This window comes from Aethalodelphis obliquidens, unplaced genomic scaffold (assembly GCF_003676395.1).
Source record: "Aethalodelphis obliquidens isolate GAN/ISIS:26980383/991018 unplaced genomic scaffold, ASM367639v1 scaffold14, whole genome shotgun sequence".
Classification (NCBI taxonomy): Eukaryota; Metazoa; Chordata; class Mammalia; order Artiodactyla; family Delphinidae; genus Aethalodelphis; species Aethalodelphis obliquidens.
Genome location: NW_020837958.1, coordinates 3,467,745 through 3,487,135, shown reverse-complemented (window position 1 = coordinate 3,487,135; position 19,391 = coordinate 3,467,745). Strand labels below are relative to the sequence as shown.

General features: G+C 42.8%; 2 protein-coding genes across 14 annotated transcripts in view; one reads left to right on the top strand and one right to left on the bottom strand.

Annotated features, from left to right (window-relative positions):
* Positions 1-1,917: 1,917 nt before the first annotated feature.
* On the bottom strand, positions 1,918-10,153 carry HARBI1 (harbinger transposase derived 1). The gene is made up of 3 exons (XM_027114832.1): positions 10,051-10,153; positions 8,146-8,964; positions 1,918-2,981 (listed from the first exon to the last, which is right to left on the bottom strand). Exons 2-3 carry the CDS (start codon positions 8,813-8,815, stop codon positions 2,602-2,604), a joined length of 1,050 nt encoding a protein of 349 aa, XP_026970633.1. The 5' UTR covers positions 8,816-8,964; positions 10,051-10,153; the 3' UTR covers positions 1,918-2,601.
* Positions 10,154-10,206: 53 nt separating this feature from the next.
* Positions 10,207-19,391, top strand: part of ATG13 (autophagy related 13) — a 46,876-nt gene continuing 37,691 nt past the window's right edge. For 3 of the 13 annotated variants that reach the window (XM_027114821.1, XM_027114820.1, XM_027114818.1), the window contains exons 1-2: positions 10,207-10,802; positions 11,163-11,275. The gene's annotated coding sequence lies outside the window, so the exon portion shown is untranslated. The remainder of the gene's footprint in view (positions 10,803-11,162; positions 11,276-19,391) is intronic. The other 10 variants (XM_027114822.1, XM_027114819.1, XM_027114816.1 and 7 more) reach the window with 9 other exon arrangements.

Below are 19,391 nucleotides of genomic sequence, written 5' to 3'. Positions count from 1 at the left end.
TGGTCCCTCTTTTGTATAATTTGGAATTAGTAAACCACTGATAACCCAATATTGTAGTTTTCCCTTAATATATCCTGGGACTTTTGCTGTCTTGGAACAGCTAAGGGCAAATCTGGAGAACTTCTATGCTGGCCAGATGGAATCATCTACGGGAAGATGAGGCTTATATAAGACAGGTGAAATCCTTGACTTTGTCCCAACGCTATACCAGGAAGATACTATAAATCCACAATAAGGACCTCAAGAGAAGACTTCTCAGGCACCTATAAAAAGCCCCTATAAGCAAACCCTTGGCAATTTGGAAATACAGATCGTGATCCCTCCCCTAGGTTATTCTGAGGAAAGTGTAACTGGACTGAAAAAAAATCCTGGCCTATAAAAATCCAGGTCGAAAGGAGATTAAAGGAATAGATTTTAACAGTTACTCTGTGGAATTATTAGGAAATAAAATGCTCCCAGGGAAAAACACTTCCAGCCAATGTTCAGTCTGTTCAGCACTTAGAAATTATCTTTGGTGTGCAAGTAATAGGCTTGAAATTGCTAATGAATTCTCCCCCAGACTGCCCCTCCCACTGAGGCTTCATGTCACCATCTAATGAGTTAAGTTGTGAAAACCCCAATTTTCCTTTAATGTGGTTTTCTAAAGCTAAAATGCTAGGCACTTTCCAAGATTACACTCCACCTTGCCTCTTAAGATGCACGGGTGGCAGTATGCCTTTCCTCATGCAATACTCATAATAGAACCAAAACTTTAGAGGGAAAAATACCCATCAGGAAACTTGGAAAGACTGTGAGAGTTAAAATATTGCCTTATCAGGGAGACAAAGCAAGCTTGGGTCACAGGTTAAACTTTACAAAGAAAGAAACATAACAGGGCACCTCTATTGCATAACAAATAGAACAAAAGTTTCCAGTCACCCCTTCATTGTCCACTCCCATCTCAGCAATATCACTGTACTTGTTAAGCTCAACCTCCTGCCAAATGGACCCACTCCTTACAGAGTAGGATGATGATGGAAAATAGCATTTGGAGTAGAAATAAACAGCAGATAATAATCCATAATTGTTTTTAATCTTGTGGATGAGTCACCTTCAATTTATTTCCACATTTCTTTGGTCATCAGCTGTTCATTTCTTTACTTTGAAAATCACCAGATTAACACTGCCAAAGACAGGTAGGAAATGATCCATGAGGACAATTCAGAGGGATCACACGGGTGAGTGGCTGAGAAACTGGGAACAAAACAATCCTCAGGAAAGTCTCTATTTTGTCCCAGCAAAGGCACCAATGTGTGAACCTAATTCACACTTTCATTATTCCAATCAGGTTATTTTTATATCAGTATAATTTTAGAATAAGACTTGGTGGAGGATTATTTATTTCCTGAGAAATTCTGTCCATCACTTTGCACAGAAGATATTCAAGTAGGTCTAACTCCAAAATTCATTTCATACCAATAAATTATATTCCTTTTACTTCTCCTTTTTTTTTTTTTTTTTTTGCAGTACGCGGGCCTCTCACTGCTGTGGCCTCTCCCGTTGCGGAGCACAGGTTCTGGAGGTGCAGGCTCAGCGGCCATGGATCACGGGCCTAGCAGCTCTGCGGCACGTGGGATCTTCCCGGACTAGGGCTCGAACCCGTGTCCCCTGCATCGGCAGGCAGACTCTCAACCACTGCGCCACCAGGGAAGCCCTTACCTCTCCTTTTTAATACATGTCTTCTGTATCCCCTAAACTTTCTTTCTGAACAAGGAATTTCAAAGCAGAATGGCCCAAAAGACATCCTAACATCATGATCATAAGAAATGTGATCTATTTAGATGTGGACTGTCTAAACCTGGGTGAATTTCCTTTGCCCATCAATCTATCAGGGTCTTTAGATCCCCTGTAAAGTGTAAGCTTGCTATTTTGTCTCTATTTGACTTGTCTTCTTTAAGCTGATTGAATTCTTAAACCCATTTAGCCTTTAGCTCCTACTCAGGGTTGGAAGTAAGAGATTGGAGTCCAGATGTTCTCCCTGGGAACTAGGTCCAAGTCACAGCTCAGTTATTACAGACAGAATTAAGATGGAGGTTTTGGACTGTCCTTAACCTCCTCTTAAAAACACAAAGCTGAAAAATCACATTAGTAGCCGTTTATTGATGTCAGAAGACCATTTCCCAACTGAAATTTACTCTTCACACTTGCCTCAGATTATGCCTATATAGGTAGTAAAGTAGAAAAGCTAAAATGCCATCCAAATATTTCAGGACAAATATTGTTTTCTTTTGAAATCTCTAGATAACTGCTTTGATTTTGTAAGCACGATATAAACGTCTGCAACCAAGGAACTTTCAAATGAGTGAGTGGTGCTAACCTGGTGTTCAATGGATAGTAGAGAACTGTTGTCTCGGAGGTTTTGGTTTAGTTAATAAACTTGCAAATAAATCGAGATATTCTGGCCTAGCCTCAACCTTTCTAAAACACGCAGATTAAATGTCAGTTTGTGACAAGTGTCCACACGCTCAGTTATGCTAGATGATGGAACTGTGTAGGGGGTGGTGAGAGGGAAAGTTTGTCACAGCTCCTTCTGGAAAGCCTCCCCGCTCCCCACCTTCCACATTAGCTGAAGTGAGTGAGCATCAACTCCTGACGGATACGGTCAGCCTCTAGGTCCAAGGACTCCATGTGCTCATACTCTTCCTCAGGAGGCTGTTCCACGGGTCCTGTCCCTGGAGAGGACCAGACATCCAACCCATGCTCCAGGGAGATGTTGTGGAGGACGCAGCAGGCCAAGATGATGTGGCTGGACTTCTCCGGTGAGTACTGCAGTGCCCCCTTGGATCCATCCAGGCAGCGGAATCGGGAGCAGAGGGTTCGGAAAGTCTTCTCAATCACACTGTGAGTTGCAGAATGGGCCATATTATAGCGATATTCGGCTGGAGTTTCGGGAATGTGAAGTGGGGTCATAAGCCAGGTGCGGAGAAAGAAGGAACTGTCACCTGTGGGGAAGGCCCAAAGACATCACAGATGTTTATAACTGGAATACAAACAAAAAGGAAAATCCAGGAGCATGTACAGAGAATGGACAAGAAAATGCAACAGCTTCCGGAGCCAAAGCACACCAGGGAAGTGAAGAGGGAAATGCTGTGATAAAGAGCCCATAGCTAGTCACGAGCAGGAAGACCAGAGTGAGTCTTGGCTGGGAATACCCTTGGTTAAAACCAACAGAGAAAAGCTGACCCGGCTAAAGAAAGCTAAGTCTGAAAGAATGTAGGACAGAGGTGAAGGCACTGGAGGAAATGAAATTTCTGGATTTTCTTTTTTTGGCCGCAATGCACTGCTTGTGGGATCCTAGTTCCCTGACCAGGGATCGAACCCGGGCTCCCGGCAGTGGAAGCGCGGAGTCCCAACCACTGGACCTCCAGGGAATTCCAGGATTTTCTGAATTCAGAGATATTGTTCTTTAAGAAAAAGTTAATATGGCTTCCTTGGTGGCACAGGTGGTTAAGAATCCGCCTGCCAATGCAGGCGACAAGGGTTCAAGCCCTGGTCCGGGAAGTTCCCACACACCACGGAGCAACGAAGCCCGTGTGCCACAACTACTGAGCCTGCACTCTAGAGCCCGCGAGCCACAACTATGGACGCCCGCGTGCCTAGAGCCTGTGCTCCGCAACAAGAGAAGCCACCGCAATGAGAAGCCCACGCACCGCAATGAAGAGTAGCCCCCGCTCACCGCAACTAGAGAAAGCACGCATGCAGCAAGGAAGACCCAATGCAGCCAAAACTAAATAAAATAAATTTAAAATAAAAAAGGTTAATAGAAACTATCACATAGCAAGCCAATCTTCAAAATCTCTAAAGAGCAAGAGTGCAAGAGAGAAAAAGAGAATTCTGCCAGGGGACCTCAAAACACTTGTGAGGAAAAATCTCTGACTTTACCATTAAAATGTCAGGTTTGAAAGCACTACCTAGGGATTTCAGAGCATTTCATAGACAATAATCATTCAATCTCCCAGTGCTAAGAAGAATAAGAGAAAACTCCCAGCAGAGATGAGAACTCAGGTGTTCTGCCTTCCTAGATATTACATTCATTAGAACCACGCCTTTGTAATAGAGGAACAGGTAGAATTTCACATTAACAAGGAGACCATAAATATAATGATGCAAGTAGTAATAGGGATAAAGAAATAAAAGCAGAAGTCAATTAAAATAATATACACAAGGCATTTCCCTTAAGTGACTTCTTTATGGAATAATCCTGGGAAGTGCTAAAACCAAAACAAAACTGGGGTGCAATGTCCCATTACAATAGTGCAATGTTTCTATAATGTTTAATTGTCCTGATTCACTAAATCTGGAAGATGAAATGTCTCAGAGGAACAACCCCTTAGAAATTTGAGACAAATAGACCTGAAGAATACCAACTTGTATAGTTGCTGTGTTCCTCACCCACCATCAATTTCAGTAAACAGTTATGGATTGTTCAGAGAGTGCTAGGCACTGTTCCAAACATATAGCACTCCTTTCTTTTAGGAGCTTACATTTCTTTTTTTTCTTTTTGGCCACACCATGCGGCTTCTGGGGTCTTGGTTCCCTGACCAGGGATTGAATCCCGGCCTGTGGCAGTGAAAGAGCCAAGTATTAACTACTGGTTTGCCAGGGAATTCCCCATGGGTTAACTTTATTTTATTTTATTTTTAAAATAAATTTATTTATTTATTTATTTTTGGCTGCTACTCTTCGTTGCGGTGCATGGGCTTCTCACTGCAGTGGCTTCTCTTGTTGTGGAGCACATGCTCTAGGCATGCAGGCTTCAGTAGTTGTGGCAAGTGGGCTCAGTAGTTGTGGTACATGGGCTTAGTTGCTCCGCAGCATGTGGGATCTTCCCAGACCAGGGCTCGAACCTGTGTCCCCTGTGTCGGCAGGCGGATCCTTAACCACTGTGCCACCAAGGAAGTCCCAACTTTATTTTGAATGATATTGACATATAACACTGTATTAGTTTTAGGTATACTGGATTAACTTTAAATATCTGAGATGGCTCACAAAATTTTCAAATTGTATATTTAGCTGACTTTTTTCCTCCTAAGTACAACCTATTTTAATTGAACTCGTCCCTACTAAATACTGAATTTTAGAAACTGATGTTGTAAATAATAATGAAAATAATATCTATGACTTGTCCAATCCCAACTCCACTAGGCAGATACTACTGACCTTATTTTACAAGTGAGAAAATAAAAATAAACGTCACCCATCCTTTGATATGTTAGGCACAGGAAGAGGAAGGAGCTAGTCACTAAATGCTAATAATGTCAGACTCAAAGTCACTAAAACAATGGTATAATGCTGTAAAAGAGAGTAAGAAAAACATTTAAGATGACTAGCAAAACAGATACTAGATATTTGTTAAACGTCTCTTAAGAAACAGTATGAGCCTTAATTGGGAAGACATACAAGACAAGCTAGTTAATGTAGACCTCTTATAAAATGCTGCATCATCATTAACTGGTTATAATCCAAGCACCACTGGCAGACAGACACTCAGGAGGGGATTAGGAACAGAATTCCTAAACAGACTACAATTGCTTACATGATCAGTCATCCAAGAGACATTCTGGCAGATCTTACCCAAAGCTGCTTAACAAGACTAGCCCAAGAGCTGAAGAAATAACTCAGGCTGAATTGTTTGTAGGAGCAGGTACATTTAGAGAAGAGGAATTAGGTGATGCCCTCTGAAGGGGCATACGAGAATGAGGACATGAAGGGATGACACCCAAGATGAAAATATGCTAAACAAACAAACCCAAAAAAACAAGGGGGAATCACAGCTAGTTCTAGGTTTGGCAAATCTAGTACCATTCTACAAATCTGATGGTGTTCTTAAGATAAAATCAACCATCTTTTTTTTTTTCTTTTTTTGTTTTGGCTGCGTTGGATTTTCATTACTGCGCGCAAGCTTTCTCTATTTGCGGCAAGCGGGAGCTACTCTTCGTTGCAGTACGGGGGCTTCTCATTGCAGTGGCTTCTCTTTGCAGAGCATGGGCTCTAGGTGTGTAGGCTTCAGTAGTTGCAGCATGCAGGCTTGGTAGTTGTGGCTCGCGGGCTTTAGAGTGCAGGCTCAGTAGTTGTGGCATACGGGTTTAGTTGCTCCATGGCATGTGGGATCTTCCCGGACCCGGTCTAGAACCTGTGTCTCCTGCATTGGCAAGCGGATTTTTAACCACTGCGCCACCAGGGAAGTCCCCTTAGCTGGCTTTAGAGTTAGGGTACCAAAGTGATTTCATAAGAAATCAGCTTGGAACCCAAGTACTTCCCCAGCTGTGGAAGAAGTAGTTGGATGAGACACTTGCAGTCTTCCCTTCACTTCTTGGTGTGAGTTGTAAGAAAATGGAATTTGAAAATTCAGAGTAGGCAAAAGGTGGGATTAAGACAAAGTTCCACTAGGGTAACGAGAAGGTGGGGCACTGACAACAGTGTGTAGAAGCAACAACTGGGGGCTTCCCTGGTGGTGCAATGGTTGAGAGTCCGCCTGCCGATGCAGGGGACATGGGTTCGTGCCCCGGTCCGGGAAGATCCCACATGCCGTGGAGCGGCTGGGCCCGTGAGCCATGGCCGCTGAGTCTGTGCGTCCAGAGCCTGTGCTCCGCAACGGGAGAGGCCACAACAGTCAGAGGCCGGCGTACCGCAAAAAAAAAAAAAAAAGAAGCAACAACTGAAGAAAATCAGTTAAGTTCCAAGATGTTACTCATGGTACCCTGGCAGCTCTAAACCAATCAGTGTGACAGCAGTCTCTTCTCCTCACCTGGAACAGTGGGCAGGGGTGGGAGGGTTCTTTTTTTTTGGCTGCCCCGTGTGGCGTGTGGGATCTTAGTTCCCCGACTAGGGATCAAACCTGTGGCCCCTGCAGTGGAAGCGTGCAGTTTTAACCACTGGACCGCCAAGGAAGTCCCAAGGGGAGGTTTTTCTTTAACTGACAATCAGCACATTAAAGAGAAAAATTCCTGAGTGTTTATTACAAGTAAAACACTGTGCTATGAACATGTGCAGTGCAGACATGATTAGTGGCCTTAAAGAGAGGTCTTCCAATCCTTAATGTGCCTTCATCTCCCACAAAACATGTTGTGTACAAGATAACCCTTGTCCTATTACTTACATAGAATGGTTCTTTTTTTTAAAAAAAAAAAGACAACAAAAAAGCTGCCAGGCTCGAGGGTTTTATCACTGTTAACTAACTGTATTCCTCCCAGCTCTACAGTCACATCAGTTTGCACTGCTCAGTACTGAATAGGTTTTTGTCCTACTCAGATCATTAAGCCAGGCTTTCCGAGGGCACTCAGGCAAACAGATCTATGAAGTGAGTTTCCATAAGAACTGAATAAATGCACTGTCTACTATCATTTTCATACAGATATCATGGTGTCAATCACCAATGGCAAAAATAATACATTTTCACAATACTTTAGAGTGAACTTTCATATATATTCCCTAATCCTAACAATAGGTATTACTGCCCTTAGCATTATTTTCACCATTTTACAGATGATAAAAATTAAGGCTCAATTGTATGGATGTACTATATTTAACCAGATCTGCATTGATAAGTATCTTGGCTATATTTAAGGGGAATGCTTTTGTAGGGTTGTCGTTGCTATTGTTGTTTGTGAGTACAAAACATTGCTGCGATGCAAATGCCTGTAATTTTGTTTTACATATTTCTGAACATGTACCTCCAAGAAGAGCTGGGTCAAATTGTATGTTTTTAAATGTTAACAAGTGTCCTTTAAATGTTGATTTAAAAAAATTAAGGCTGGGGTGGTCCAGTGGTTAAGATTCTACCTTCTAATGCAGAGGGTGCAGGTTACATCCCTGGTCAGGGAGCTAAGATCTCACATGCCTAGAGGCCAAAAACCCAAAACATGAAACAGAGGCAATACTGTAACAAATTCAATAAAGACTTAAAAAAAAAAAAAAAGACATTACTTCTGTTTCAGTCCTGCTTAAAAAAAAAAAAATTAAGGCTCAGAGAGTTCTCATCTGAGGTCGTGCTTAAAACAGAACAGGACTGAGTCTCAGGTTTATAGACCCCTATATTTCATTCTACTCTGCCCAAACTTTTTTTTTATAGTTTCAAAAATGAAGCATTTACACCTGCAGACTTACCAAGCAGCCAGCTCTCTTTGTGCATCCCAGCTTCGAACTGACTGCTGAGAGAAGACTGCTGCAGCACAGCACAGTCCTGGAGGCTCCCCGGCCAGTTTGTTTCCACAGTCATCAGTGCCCCTCTGATGTCACACACCATGAGGCAGTTTAAAGAATGAAGACCTTTGCGGTTCACATAGGAAAGGTCTTCAGCATTTGGTGCCTTGATTGCCACATGGATACAGTCAACCACCCCTATGACCCCTGGCATCCCTGCCAACCCATAGAATTCATCCTTCAGAGCCTGCACGGAGGCTTCATCAGCTGGAAAGCGGATGAACTGCGAAGCTCTTTCCACAAGCGCTTCGGTGACATTGGCAACACATCGACTCATAGATGCCTGACTGATTCCAATAGCATCCCCCATCCGAGTCTGGAAGGAACCTGAGGTATAGAAGCCCAGTGCTGCAAGGATCTGTGTCTCTGGGCTAATAGCCCTGGATCTCTGAGTAGGTCTAGAAAGACTGGCCCCCAAGAGCTCCACCAAGTAATAAATGAACTGTCGAGGAAACCCATACATGGACATCAAGTATTCATCTGTCACATCATCCAGCTTAAAGCGGTCCAATGTGCGGTGACCTCGGCCATATAGCAAGAGATCACAGTCAAGTACTGTTATTGGTATAGCCATGGTACATGTAACTGTTGTCTCTCCTTCCCTCTGCTACTCTTCCTGAACTCTTCCCACTGAAGATGTTGGTGCAAGAAGGTATTTAAGGAAGTGTCAGAATTCAACAGCTAACCATCATTTAAATGGCTCTGGCATTTATAATCTTCTCTCTGTAAAGGTTAAAGAAAAAAACGAAAAACATTAGAAACCTACCAAAGACTTTAAAGTGATTCAGGGGCTTCCCTGGCGGTCCAGTGGTTAAGACTTCGCCTTCCAAGGCAGGGGGTGCGGGTTTGATCCCTGGTGGAGGAGCTAAGAGCCGACATGCCTTGCGGCCAAAAAACCAAAAACATAAAAAAACAAAAACAAAAAATACCAGAAGCAGTATTGTAACAAATTCAATAAAGACCTTAAAAATCATCCACATCAGGGCTTCCCTGGTGGCGCAGTGGTTGAGGGTCCACCTGCAGATGCAGGGGACGCGGGTTTGTGCCCCGGTCCGGGAAGATCCCTCATATGGCGGAGCGGCTGGGCCCGTGAGCCATGGCCGCTGAGCCTGCGCGTCCGGAGCCTGTGCTCCGCAGCGGGAGAGGCCACAACAGTGAGAGGCCCGCGTACAAAAAAAAAAAAAAAAAGGTGCTATAACTGTAACTCGGTTTTTCGCCACTAACTCATGGCAATACAACAGGCTTGCTTTGGTATGAAGGAGAATGGGAGCTGAATTTTGGTGGCTCATTTAATGCCTGGCATTTGCATTGGGAAGAACAAAAGATTAATGGAGGTGATGGCATAATTATCCACAAAGTAAAAGAGGTCTGCTCCTAACTATACAGGCCACGAAGCAACTGACGTAAGTCATAGCTACCCAGGACAGGGATTAGTCACGGCAGGATTCATTACCCAAAGCCCTCTGGCTCCACCTGATAAGTAAGGGGTAAGAGATGGGGGTGGGGAGGGGGGAGTGTCGTTGTTCAAACTAGTCTAACAAGGGAAGAAGGGGCAAAAAACCGCCCACGACCCAGGCTGGTAGACGGGAGATTCTGTGTTGTAACAAAAGCCTTTCCCCTCACCCCAAGAAATCCAAATCGTGAGGCTGAGGTAAAGGAAGTAGGGAAGACCAGATAGGTTGGAAGGAAGGCGCAAAAGAAGAGGCTGGGAGAGCTCCACCTCTAAGGCTTTTAAAAAGATGTCTTAGAAATGAATACGGAAGTGTGATTGCCCCGGCCACTCAAAGTCAGCCGAGGCCGCTCACCCACCTCTCGGCGGCTGCCAGATTACCAGCCGCACTTCCCACCCACCCAGCCGGGTCCGGCCCTCCTCCGGAACCGGCGGCCGAGCACAAGCCGCCACGGCGCTCTCTGTAGGCACCGCCCTCTCGCGTCACCGCCCGCCCCAAGCCGTGTCCTCACTGCCGCTGCCGCCGCAACCTGCGATTCGCCGGCGCACATTCCACACACGGCCCAAAGGTTCACGCTCTTTCAAAGACCGCCTCTTTACGCCTTTGTTTTCTGAGACGCTTGAAGAGATTGGTGAATCAGACTTACATGGTAAGGAAACCAGTTTTTATGGGAACGTCAAACAGGAAAGAGATTAAGTAGGTCATCCATACTGTGCCGAAAGGGCGGCTGAGGTTAGATAGCTGTATTTCCCCCATAGCCCTCTTCCTCCCACCGCCGTCACCGAAGCGGATGAAAACAAACAGTAACGATGGCGGCGCCGGGAAGCGGCCGGCTGCTGGGCTGAAGGCAGGAGTGATCACTTGAGCTGTGAGGGAAGCCCTGAAGAGCGCCTGTAGACGTGAGTGCGACAACTCGCGCAGTCTTGGGAACGAAACTCCCGGGGCCTGCGAGCCACGAGGCTCCTGAGGCGTGAGGTATTATCTGCGACCCGTGCTGTCAGTGCAGCTCCGGAGCGCGGAGCTCTCAGCCAGGAGGCGCAGCTGGCCGGCCCCAGGCCCCGGCCTCCGTAATGAGAGCCCCGAGCCACTCTCTGTGTCGCAGCTTCACAGGTACTAACTTTAGGGGGGATACCCCCGGATCTCTCAGCGCCCCCGGGTGGGAGGCTGTGGACCTGCGGCCTGCGGCCTGTCGGGTACGTCCTGGCGAAGCCGAAGCCTATTAGCTGTAGGTCAGTCCCCTAAGCTTTCTTTGGGAAGTCGGGTTACTGTAGGCTTCATTGGCCCTTGATCATTCCCAGTCCTTACAGAGATGCCCAGAGCTTTCGACTCTGCTTTCTCAGCTCTTTGGGTTAAAGGCATTTTGGAAGGAATTTGTGGGCCCATAACTCTGTGGTTGGGTACCAGTATGAATGAGATAGGTTTTCATTCAATCAAGATTTGTTGAGTGCCAAATATGTACTCCGCGTGTAGGTGAGGGTGACTGTTGACTAGTGCAAAAAGGGACCCAAGGTTCACGACTCTCTTACTGGCAGTGGAATGACCTGTGGAAACCTGCGATCCATTCTCATTAAGTAAATCTCTGGGTAAGTGGCTAAGCACCTTCTTGGATTCATCACTAACTCATCTCAGTTTTCACTTTCTCACTCAGTTATTTACCAAGTTTTTCTGGTCAATTCAGTGGAGCGTTTCACTTTTAGTATTCCTTCCTCTGGCCATCCCACAGCCAGAGAGAGAGGGGTGGAGGGCGGGGGAATGGATGTGAATGAACGAATATTTAAAGAACAAAAGTGCCTATTTTTTCATTACACTTACTTTAAAAGTCATCTCCTAAGGTGGTATAATTTATTGAACACCTTCAATGGGAGATGTGCAATAATAAGAAACAACAGGTCCTTTCTTTACACTAAATTAATTCCAGGTTATTGTGTGTTGTTTTATGTGTTAGTCCTTTCATGTGTGGCTATCATGGCTCCAATTAAATTATATGTTTTTGTTTGTTTCTTTCAACTCCATTTTTCAGCCGAGCAGAAGTCTTGCAAGTGCTTGTGGAAGGGAATCCTGAGTTAATATTTTTCATACCCAGGGGATGATGAATAAGTGATGAAGCAAAGGTCGTATGTATTGACCTGTGTAGTAAAATGCATGTAGTGCATTTTCAAATTGTACCCCTTTGGGTCAGAAGTTAAGACGGCTATGGCAACTTTTGAGATTTACATTTCATACAAATTGCTATTTCTTTACTTACACCTAACAGTTCTTATTATTTGTATTTTTTTTCCCTCAAGTGGAAACTGCAGATCAAAAACTGCAGATCTTCAGCTACTAAATACTCCAAATTATATTGTTTTATTTAAGGACTAAAAATCAGCTGGACACAATTCAGTCCGGCCATATACGCGTACTGGAATTGTACCGTATGGAGGTGGGGGCAAGAAATCTCCTTTTTTCCATTGTCTTTCCTGCTTGCATCCACCCAGCTGCATCAGCTTATGACCTCCATGACTCAGAGCAGGGTGTCCATAGCCTAAATGCAAAAAGAAGCCTAAGACATTAACATTGAGCTTCCAAAGACATGAGTCCTACTACATGAGTGAGTTTTCAAAGATAATTTTGACTAACCAGAAAGTGCAACCACTATAGAACTTATTGCTGTCACTTGATAAGGTTCATTACCAAAGCTCTGCAATTACATTTTGTTCCATTGGGAGTGGAAGTTATTTATTTTGGAATTTTTATCTGGAGGGAACTTATTTAATCTTAGTAATGCTTGGAAATCCCTAAAACTTTTACTTTTAAACACTTTTTACATTATTATAGAAGAGATGAAAATAACACTGTGGTTGGAGCACTGCATTCCTCACTCTATGACCCTTTATTATTCAAATTAAGTTTTTTGGGTTTTGGTTTTTTAAAATTATTTTTTTGGTACGCGGGCCCCTCACTGTTGTGGCCTCTCCCGTTGCGGAGCACAGGCTCCGGACGCGCAGGCTCAGCGGCCATGGCTCACGAGCCCAGCTGCTCTGTGGCATGTGGGATCTTCCTGGACCAGGGCACGAACCCGTGTCCCCTGCATCGGCAGGCGGACTCTCAACCACTGCGCCACCAGGGAAGCCCTGTTTTTATTTATTTAAAAAAATATTTATTTATGGGACTTCCCTGGTGACGCAGTGGTTAAGAATTCGCCTGCCAATGCAGGGGACATGGGTTTGATCCCTGGTCCGGGAAGATCCCACATGCCGTGGAGCAACTAAGCCCATGTGTCACAACTAGTGAGCCTGTGCTCTAGAGCCCATGAGCCACAACTACTGAGCCTGCATGCTGCAACTACTGAAGCCCGCGTGCCTAGAGCCCATGCTCCACAACAAGAGAAGCCACTGCAGTGAGAAGCCCGCGCACCGCAATGAAGAGTAGCTCCCGCTCACCACAACAATAGATAGACCACGCGCAGCAACAAAGACCCAACACAGCCAAAAATGAATATTAAAAATTAAAAAAAATTGTATTTATTTGGCTGCACTGGGTATTAGCTGCAGCACGCAGGATCTTCATTGCCGCCTGCAGGATCTTTAGTTGCAGCATGCACGATCTAGTTCCCTGACCAGGGATCGAACCCAGGCCCCCTGCATTGGGAGCGAGGAATCTTAACCACTGGACCACCAGGGAAGTCCCTGGTTTTATTTTTTAATGGAAGAAAAGTATAGAAACTCACTGAGTAAGAAATGCAGGCTATTCAGCTAATATTTGAACTACTGTATTGCTTAAGATTTTTTTGGCTTGTATGTTGACTTTAGAGTCTTAAAATATGTATACTTTACTAAAAGTTTATTCTTGGAAAAAGCTTGCCTAAACTTTATATGTGGATAATTTAGAAGTAATTTCCAACTTGGGGTGTCGAGTAAAATAAATTTCCATAGGGCCTCATTTTTTCATGCATGGATTTAATAGAAGAGAGGGTGCACGGGGTTACTGGTCCTTGCCTCCTCTTTGTCAAATTGTGGAGAGCAGTAAAAACTGCAGGTAGGTCTTCCCTGGTGGCGCAGTGGTTGGGAGTCCGCCTGCCGGTGCAGGGGGCGGGGGTTCGTGCCCCGGTCCGGGAGGATCCCACGTGCCGCGGAGCGGCTGGGCCCGCGGGCCGTGGCCGCTGGGCCTGTGCGTCTGGAGCCTGTACTCCGCAACGGGAGGGGCCGCAGCAGCGAGAGGCCCGCGCGTACAGCAAAAAAAAAAAAAAAACCAAAAAACTGCAGGTAGTCCCTGACAGGATAAAGGCAGTGTATGCAAAGGGAGAATGCAGAGGAGGCTAACTAGACCTCTATGACCAAGGGGAAAAAGAAACTTTTCTTGGGAATTCCTCAAAGTCCAGTGGTTAAGACTCCACGCTTCCACCGCAGAGGGTCACGGGTTTGATCCCTGGTCAGGGAACTATGATCCTGCATGCCAAGTGGTGCACGCCCCACCCCTCACCAAAAAAAAAAAAACCAACAACTTGAAGTTTGGGTTTTAAATCTTAAAACGATTTAAAATCCTTAAAGGGATGTAAAATTAGTTTTGAATCTTTAAAAAGATTTTAAATCCCTTAAGAGGATGTAAAATTAATTTTAAATAATTGTTTTTAACTGTAGAGTAAATGTGAGCCAGTTTGTTAGAGAAAGCCTCTAAATACCAGTATAGGTGGCACAAGAAATTTGCTTTTGCCCTGGTGGTGTCCCCCATATGCCCTTGGTTACAAGAGAAGGGAGAAGATTGTGAGTCACCACTACATAGAAAAACAACTCAACATGCACAGTCTGTCAACAGTATCTTAGTAAAAATAAAGGTAAATAAAGAATGTATAGAAGTGATAACCCAGTATTCTTATTTTGGAAAATACAGTTTTCACTCTTGACTTTTGATTCATACAAATATGAAAGAAATAGAGTTAAAAATCATATTATTCTTTCCAGGGTGGTTTGTCGCCACCCTCACCTTCCTCCTGTATTGCCCAGAGCTATTATGTCATTAGGAGAGATTATGTAGAGAAATACTTGTGGAGGTTTAAATGCCCTGTTTTAAATATAAGCTTAAGGGTGTTTTTATGCTTTAATCTACTTCTGTTGGAATTTTCAAGAAATCGGATATTGGCCTTATGTATTCTTTAGACTGGTTTTTAAATTGTTCCTTAGTTAATCAAACACAGCTTTTGTCTTTTATCTTTATTCCCACTTCCCATTTTCTTTTGATTTACTTTACTTCCTGGTTTCTTAAATTGCATACTTATTTGAGATTTTTTTTTTAATTATAAAGACTATAAGTTTTCCTCTGAATTTTTCTTTTGCTGTGTCTCATTTGTTGTCAAATATTCTTCATTTTGTTAATTTCTAGATCATTTGTAACTGGTTTTTATTTCAATGTTTATTATAAAAAGCTTCCTAGTGTATACACGGTTAACTTTTTATTATGTTTCTAGTTTATTGAATTATGGGCAATAACATCTTGGAAAAAAAGTTTTTTAATGGTCAAGAACATGATCAGTTTGTGGTGTCCCTTGAACCTAAGAGAATAATGTGAAAGGTAGAGTTAGATAACTAAGAGCTTTATTGAGGATCTCATATGTGGCAAGTACTCTTTACAGGAACTATCTCATTTAATCCTCACCACAACCCTATGAGAAAGGAATCTGAAGTACAGAAAGATTGAGTGACTCGCACTATATGCCACCATATATATGTGTATATATATATGAATGACTTGTTTTTATTATTCAGATCCTCAAAAATTTTTTATATCTACTTGATATATCAAAGAGGTATGTTGAATCTTCAGGTATAGTTTTGGTTTTATCAAGCTCTCCTAGTATCTCTAGGAATTTTTGCTTTATGTATTTTATTGTTATATTGCTAACATGTAAAGGTTTATGGCTATCATATTTTCAGAGATTATCGTTACTGAATGTCCCTTTTAATCTCATTTCATCGCTTCTGGTCTGGAAGTGTCATAAATATCGACACTTCTGCTTTCTTTTTCTTTTTTTTAAATGTATTTATTTTATTTTTGGCTGCGTCGGGTCTTCATTGCGCGCGGGCTTTCTCTAGTTGCTGCGAGCGGGGGCTACTCTTCGTTGCAGTGAGCGGGCTTCTCATTGTGGTGGCTTCTCTTGTTGCGTAGCACAGGCGCTATGCGCGCAGGCTTCAGCAGTTGTGGCATGTGGGCTTCAGTATTTGTGGCTCGCGGGCTCGAGAGCGCAGGCTCAGAAGTTGTGGTGCATGGGCTTAGCTGCTCCATGGCATGCGGGATCTTCCTAGACCAGGGCTCGACCCTGTGTCCCCTGTATTGGCAGGCGGATTCTTAACCACTGCGCCACCAGGGAAGGCCCTGCTTTATTTTTCTTTTCTGTCTTTCTTTCTTTTTTTTTTTTTCTTTTTTTTTTTTTTGCGGAGCACAGGCTCCGGACGCACAGGCCCAGCCGCTCCACGGCATGTGGGATCTTCCCGGACTGGGGCACGAACCCGTGTCCCCTGCATCGGCAGGCAGACTCAACCACTGTGCCACCAGGGAAGCCCTCTTTCTTTTTTCTTCCTCTTTCCCCCTCCCTCCCAAGTGAGTGTATCTCTGCTTTCTTCTTTATTTTCAGACTTTCTTTGTAACTGTTTTGGTAGAAGACTATTTCAGTTGTTTAAACTTTTCCATTCTGTTTCTCATTTGTCTACAAAGAACTTTCTAAATGGAAAAAAAGATCTTTATGATTTACTAATTCTGATGCCTAGAAAGTGGGGAAATTACAGTTTTGTTCTCTTTACCTTTGAACTTGTACCTAACTGGTTTTTTTTGGGAGGTGGGGTTGTTTTATGGCTGCACCACCCAACTTTCGGGATCTCAGTTCCTGATCAGGGATTGAACCCGTGCCCCCTGCAGTGGAATCGCAGAGTCCTAACCATTGGACCGCTGGGAACTCCCTTAACTGTTTTTTCTTATTAACTGTTCCTGATTTGCCATACTGAGCTTTTAAGCCTGAATCCAGAACATTTAAAAACTGTTAAAAATTGGAAAGCATAATTATTTTTTCAGTAATTGATGTTAATTAACTTTTCCCAGTTTTAGGGGCTAGAGGTATTATCTGGGGTCATTTTTGTGTAATCTCTTGCCAAATTATTCAGTTGTTTCTTTGAAATTATTTGCTCTTTCCTTCCTTTATTGACTGCCTCACCTTAATCCAGTGCTATCACCAACTCTCATCTGGATTACTGAAATGGCTTCCTAGCTGGTCTTCCTGCCTCTAATCCCTTTATTTCATCTCCCCCTCTCTATATTCAGATTAATGTCCCTAAATTTTTACCTATAGAAGAATCTGCATTGACTCCCTACTATAATCTACTGTTATTCTCTTTTGCTCACTTTTATGTTTCCCTACTAATCTGGCTGGATCATACTTACCTACTTTTTATACATTTTTGTTCTCTGTCCAAATTCTCAATTTTGTGCTTCATTTAATTGAACATATTAAGCATAGTAATTTTAAGGTCTGTGTCTGATAACTGTTAATGTGTTTCTAATATCTTTTGGATTTTGATCATTTGTGTTTGTCTCCTTGAGTGCCTGGTTTACTTTAACATGTGCCAGAAATTGTATATGAAAAATTATAGAGATAATTTATGAGTTAGGACAACATTATTTTCTTCCAGGGAGAAATTACCTGTGTTTCTGGCAGAGGCTAAGGGCAGACCTTATTCTACACTGTTGAAGCGGAGTGATGTGTAAAATTTTTCATAATAAAAACTTTTTAAAATTAGCTTGAAGTCATACAAATTACAACTACATTTGTCTTCTGAGAGAAGAACTATCCATTGTTTTTGTAAATTAAAAAAAAACCTTAAAGAATACAGCAATAGCCTATTTATCTGGGTTGTATATTATGGATTAAAAGGGAAAGGAGTAACAAGGAAATACTTGGAGAAAAAAGAAAAAAAAAAAGACCCATTCATAATGTCTGTCATCTCCGTACTCATTATATACCCTAATCTTAAAATTAAGCCATTACCAAATGTAAAATGGCATGGCTGCCTTGGAAAACAGTTTGGCAGTTCCTCAAAAAAATTAAATGTTGAATCACCATATGATCCAGCAATTTCATTTGTAGGTATATACCCAAGAGAATCATATGTTAACACCAAAACTTACCCATGAGTGTTCTCAGGAATATTATTCACAGTAGCCAAAAAGTGGAGACAACTTAGACGTCCATCACTTGATGAGTCAATTAACAAAATGTAGTCTGCCAATTCAGTGGAATATTATTCAGCCATAAAAAGGAATGAAGTACTGACACATGCTAAAATACAGAGTGAACCTTGAAAACATGCTAAGTGAAGGAAGCAAGTCACAAAAAGGTGACATAGGATTTCCTTTATGTGAAACTTCCAGAATAAGCAAGTCCATAGCAATAAAGCCTACTAGTAGTTGCCAAGGACAGGGAGAAGGGGAAGGGGAGTGATGGATAACAGATGTGGGATTTCTTTTCAATGTGATAAAAATGTGGTGATGGTTGCACATCCTTGTGAATATACTAAAAAGCACTGAATTGTACACTTTAAAATGGTAAATTTTATGGTATGTGAATTATAACTCTGTTAAGAAAAACTATATAAAGTGATTCTTTAAAAAATTTTAACCTACTGCCTTAACATTCTAAGTCAACGTGTTTAACAAGTTCATAAATAAGCGTATTTCTTCTTAGCTTGCCCAGTCTCCTATCTCAGATGTGTAGTCTCTCACATTGTCTTGTTCTTTTGAGTTCTTGGTGTTTTATTTCCATGTGCAATCTGCAGATTTTTAAATTCTGAGTTCATCTAGCTAAAAGTTGGAAGGAAGGGTTATGAATGGCCTGGCAGTAGGCTGTTGATGATCCAAGTCTGTGAAAGCTTCTCTCAGGCCTCCTTCGGGCTTCCTTCTGCCTGTTTCTAGGAGTTTCAGTGGTTTTGGACAAGTTTTTAGGTTAATTTCTTGGCTTTTTGTTTCCTTACCATCCATGTAGGTAGTGTAATTTTGGATCTTATATCTGTGTACCTTACTGATGTATTCTTTTGAAGGTTTGAGAGTAACTTCCCCACCTCCCAACCTTGCCATGATAGATGGCAAAGCTCTTCATTGCTTCTCTAGGATTCTTCTGGCCTCTGATCAAGGAGCACTTGGCTCTGGGGTTTTCTGCAGGGGAGGTTTCTACCTGCCCGTAAGCTTGAGGTATGATTCCCTCACACCCCACTCTTGTTCTCATGTGTTCATTGTAAGAATCTGACCTTGCTCTCCATAAACCTCAGCTCCCTGGCATCAATTTTCCCTTATATCTATGGCTTTAACTTACCTTTTTTTCTGGAACCTGGGATTTTTCAATCTTTCTGGTTTAGCTGCGTATCAAAACCTTTTTATTGTCATATCTTATTTGCATTTTTATGTATCTGTAGTGGGCAGGGGTGGGGTGTGACTGATAACATTAGTTTAGTCCACATTGTTGTTGGATGTCCTCCGAGTTTTGAAACTCATATCTGACATGGCGCAGTGCATTGAACTCCTTGTCTCCTTCACTCTCAAGGCAAGGATATCCTGTGATGGGAACTTGGAAATATAGCTAGAGCAGTCATTCAGATGTTTGAAAAACTGTATTTGAAATAGGTCTACAAGGAGATAGAAAACTTTTATGCTGGGTGAAAGTTAGTTAAGAACTTTACCCTG

Excerpts from the sequence above, each read along its gene's own strand:
- HARBI1 (XM_027114832.1), bottom strand. The coding sequence starts at position 8,815 with ATGGCTATACCAATAACAGTACTTGACTGTGATCTCTTGCTATATGGC. Across the intron at positions 2,982-8,145 it reads CAAAGAGAGCTGGCTGCTTG|GTGACAGTTCCTTCTTTCTC; the intron begins GTAAGTCTGCAG and ends CCTTCCCCACAG.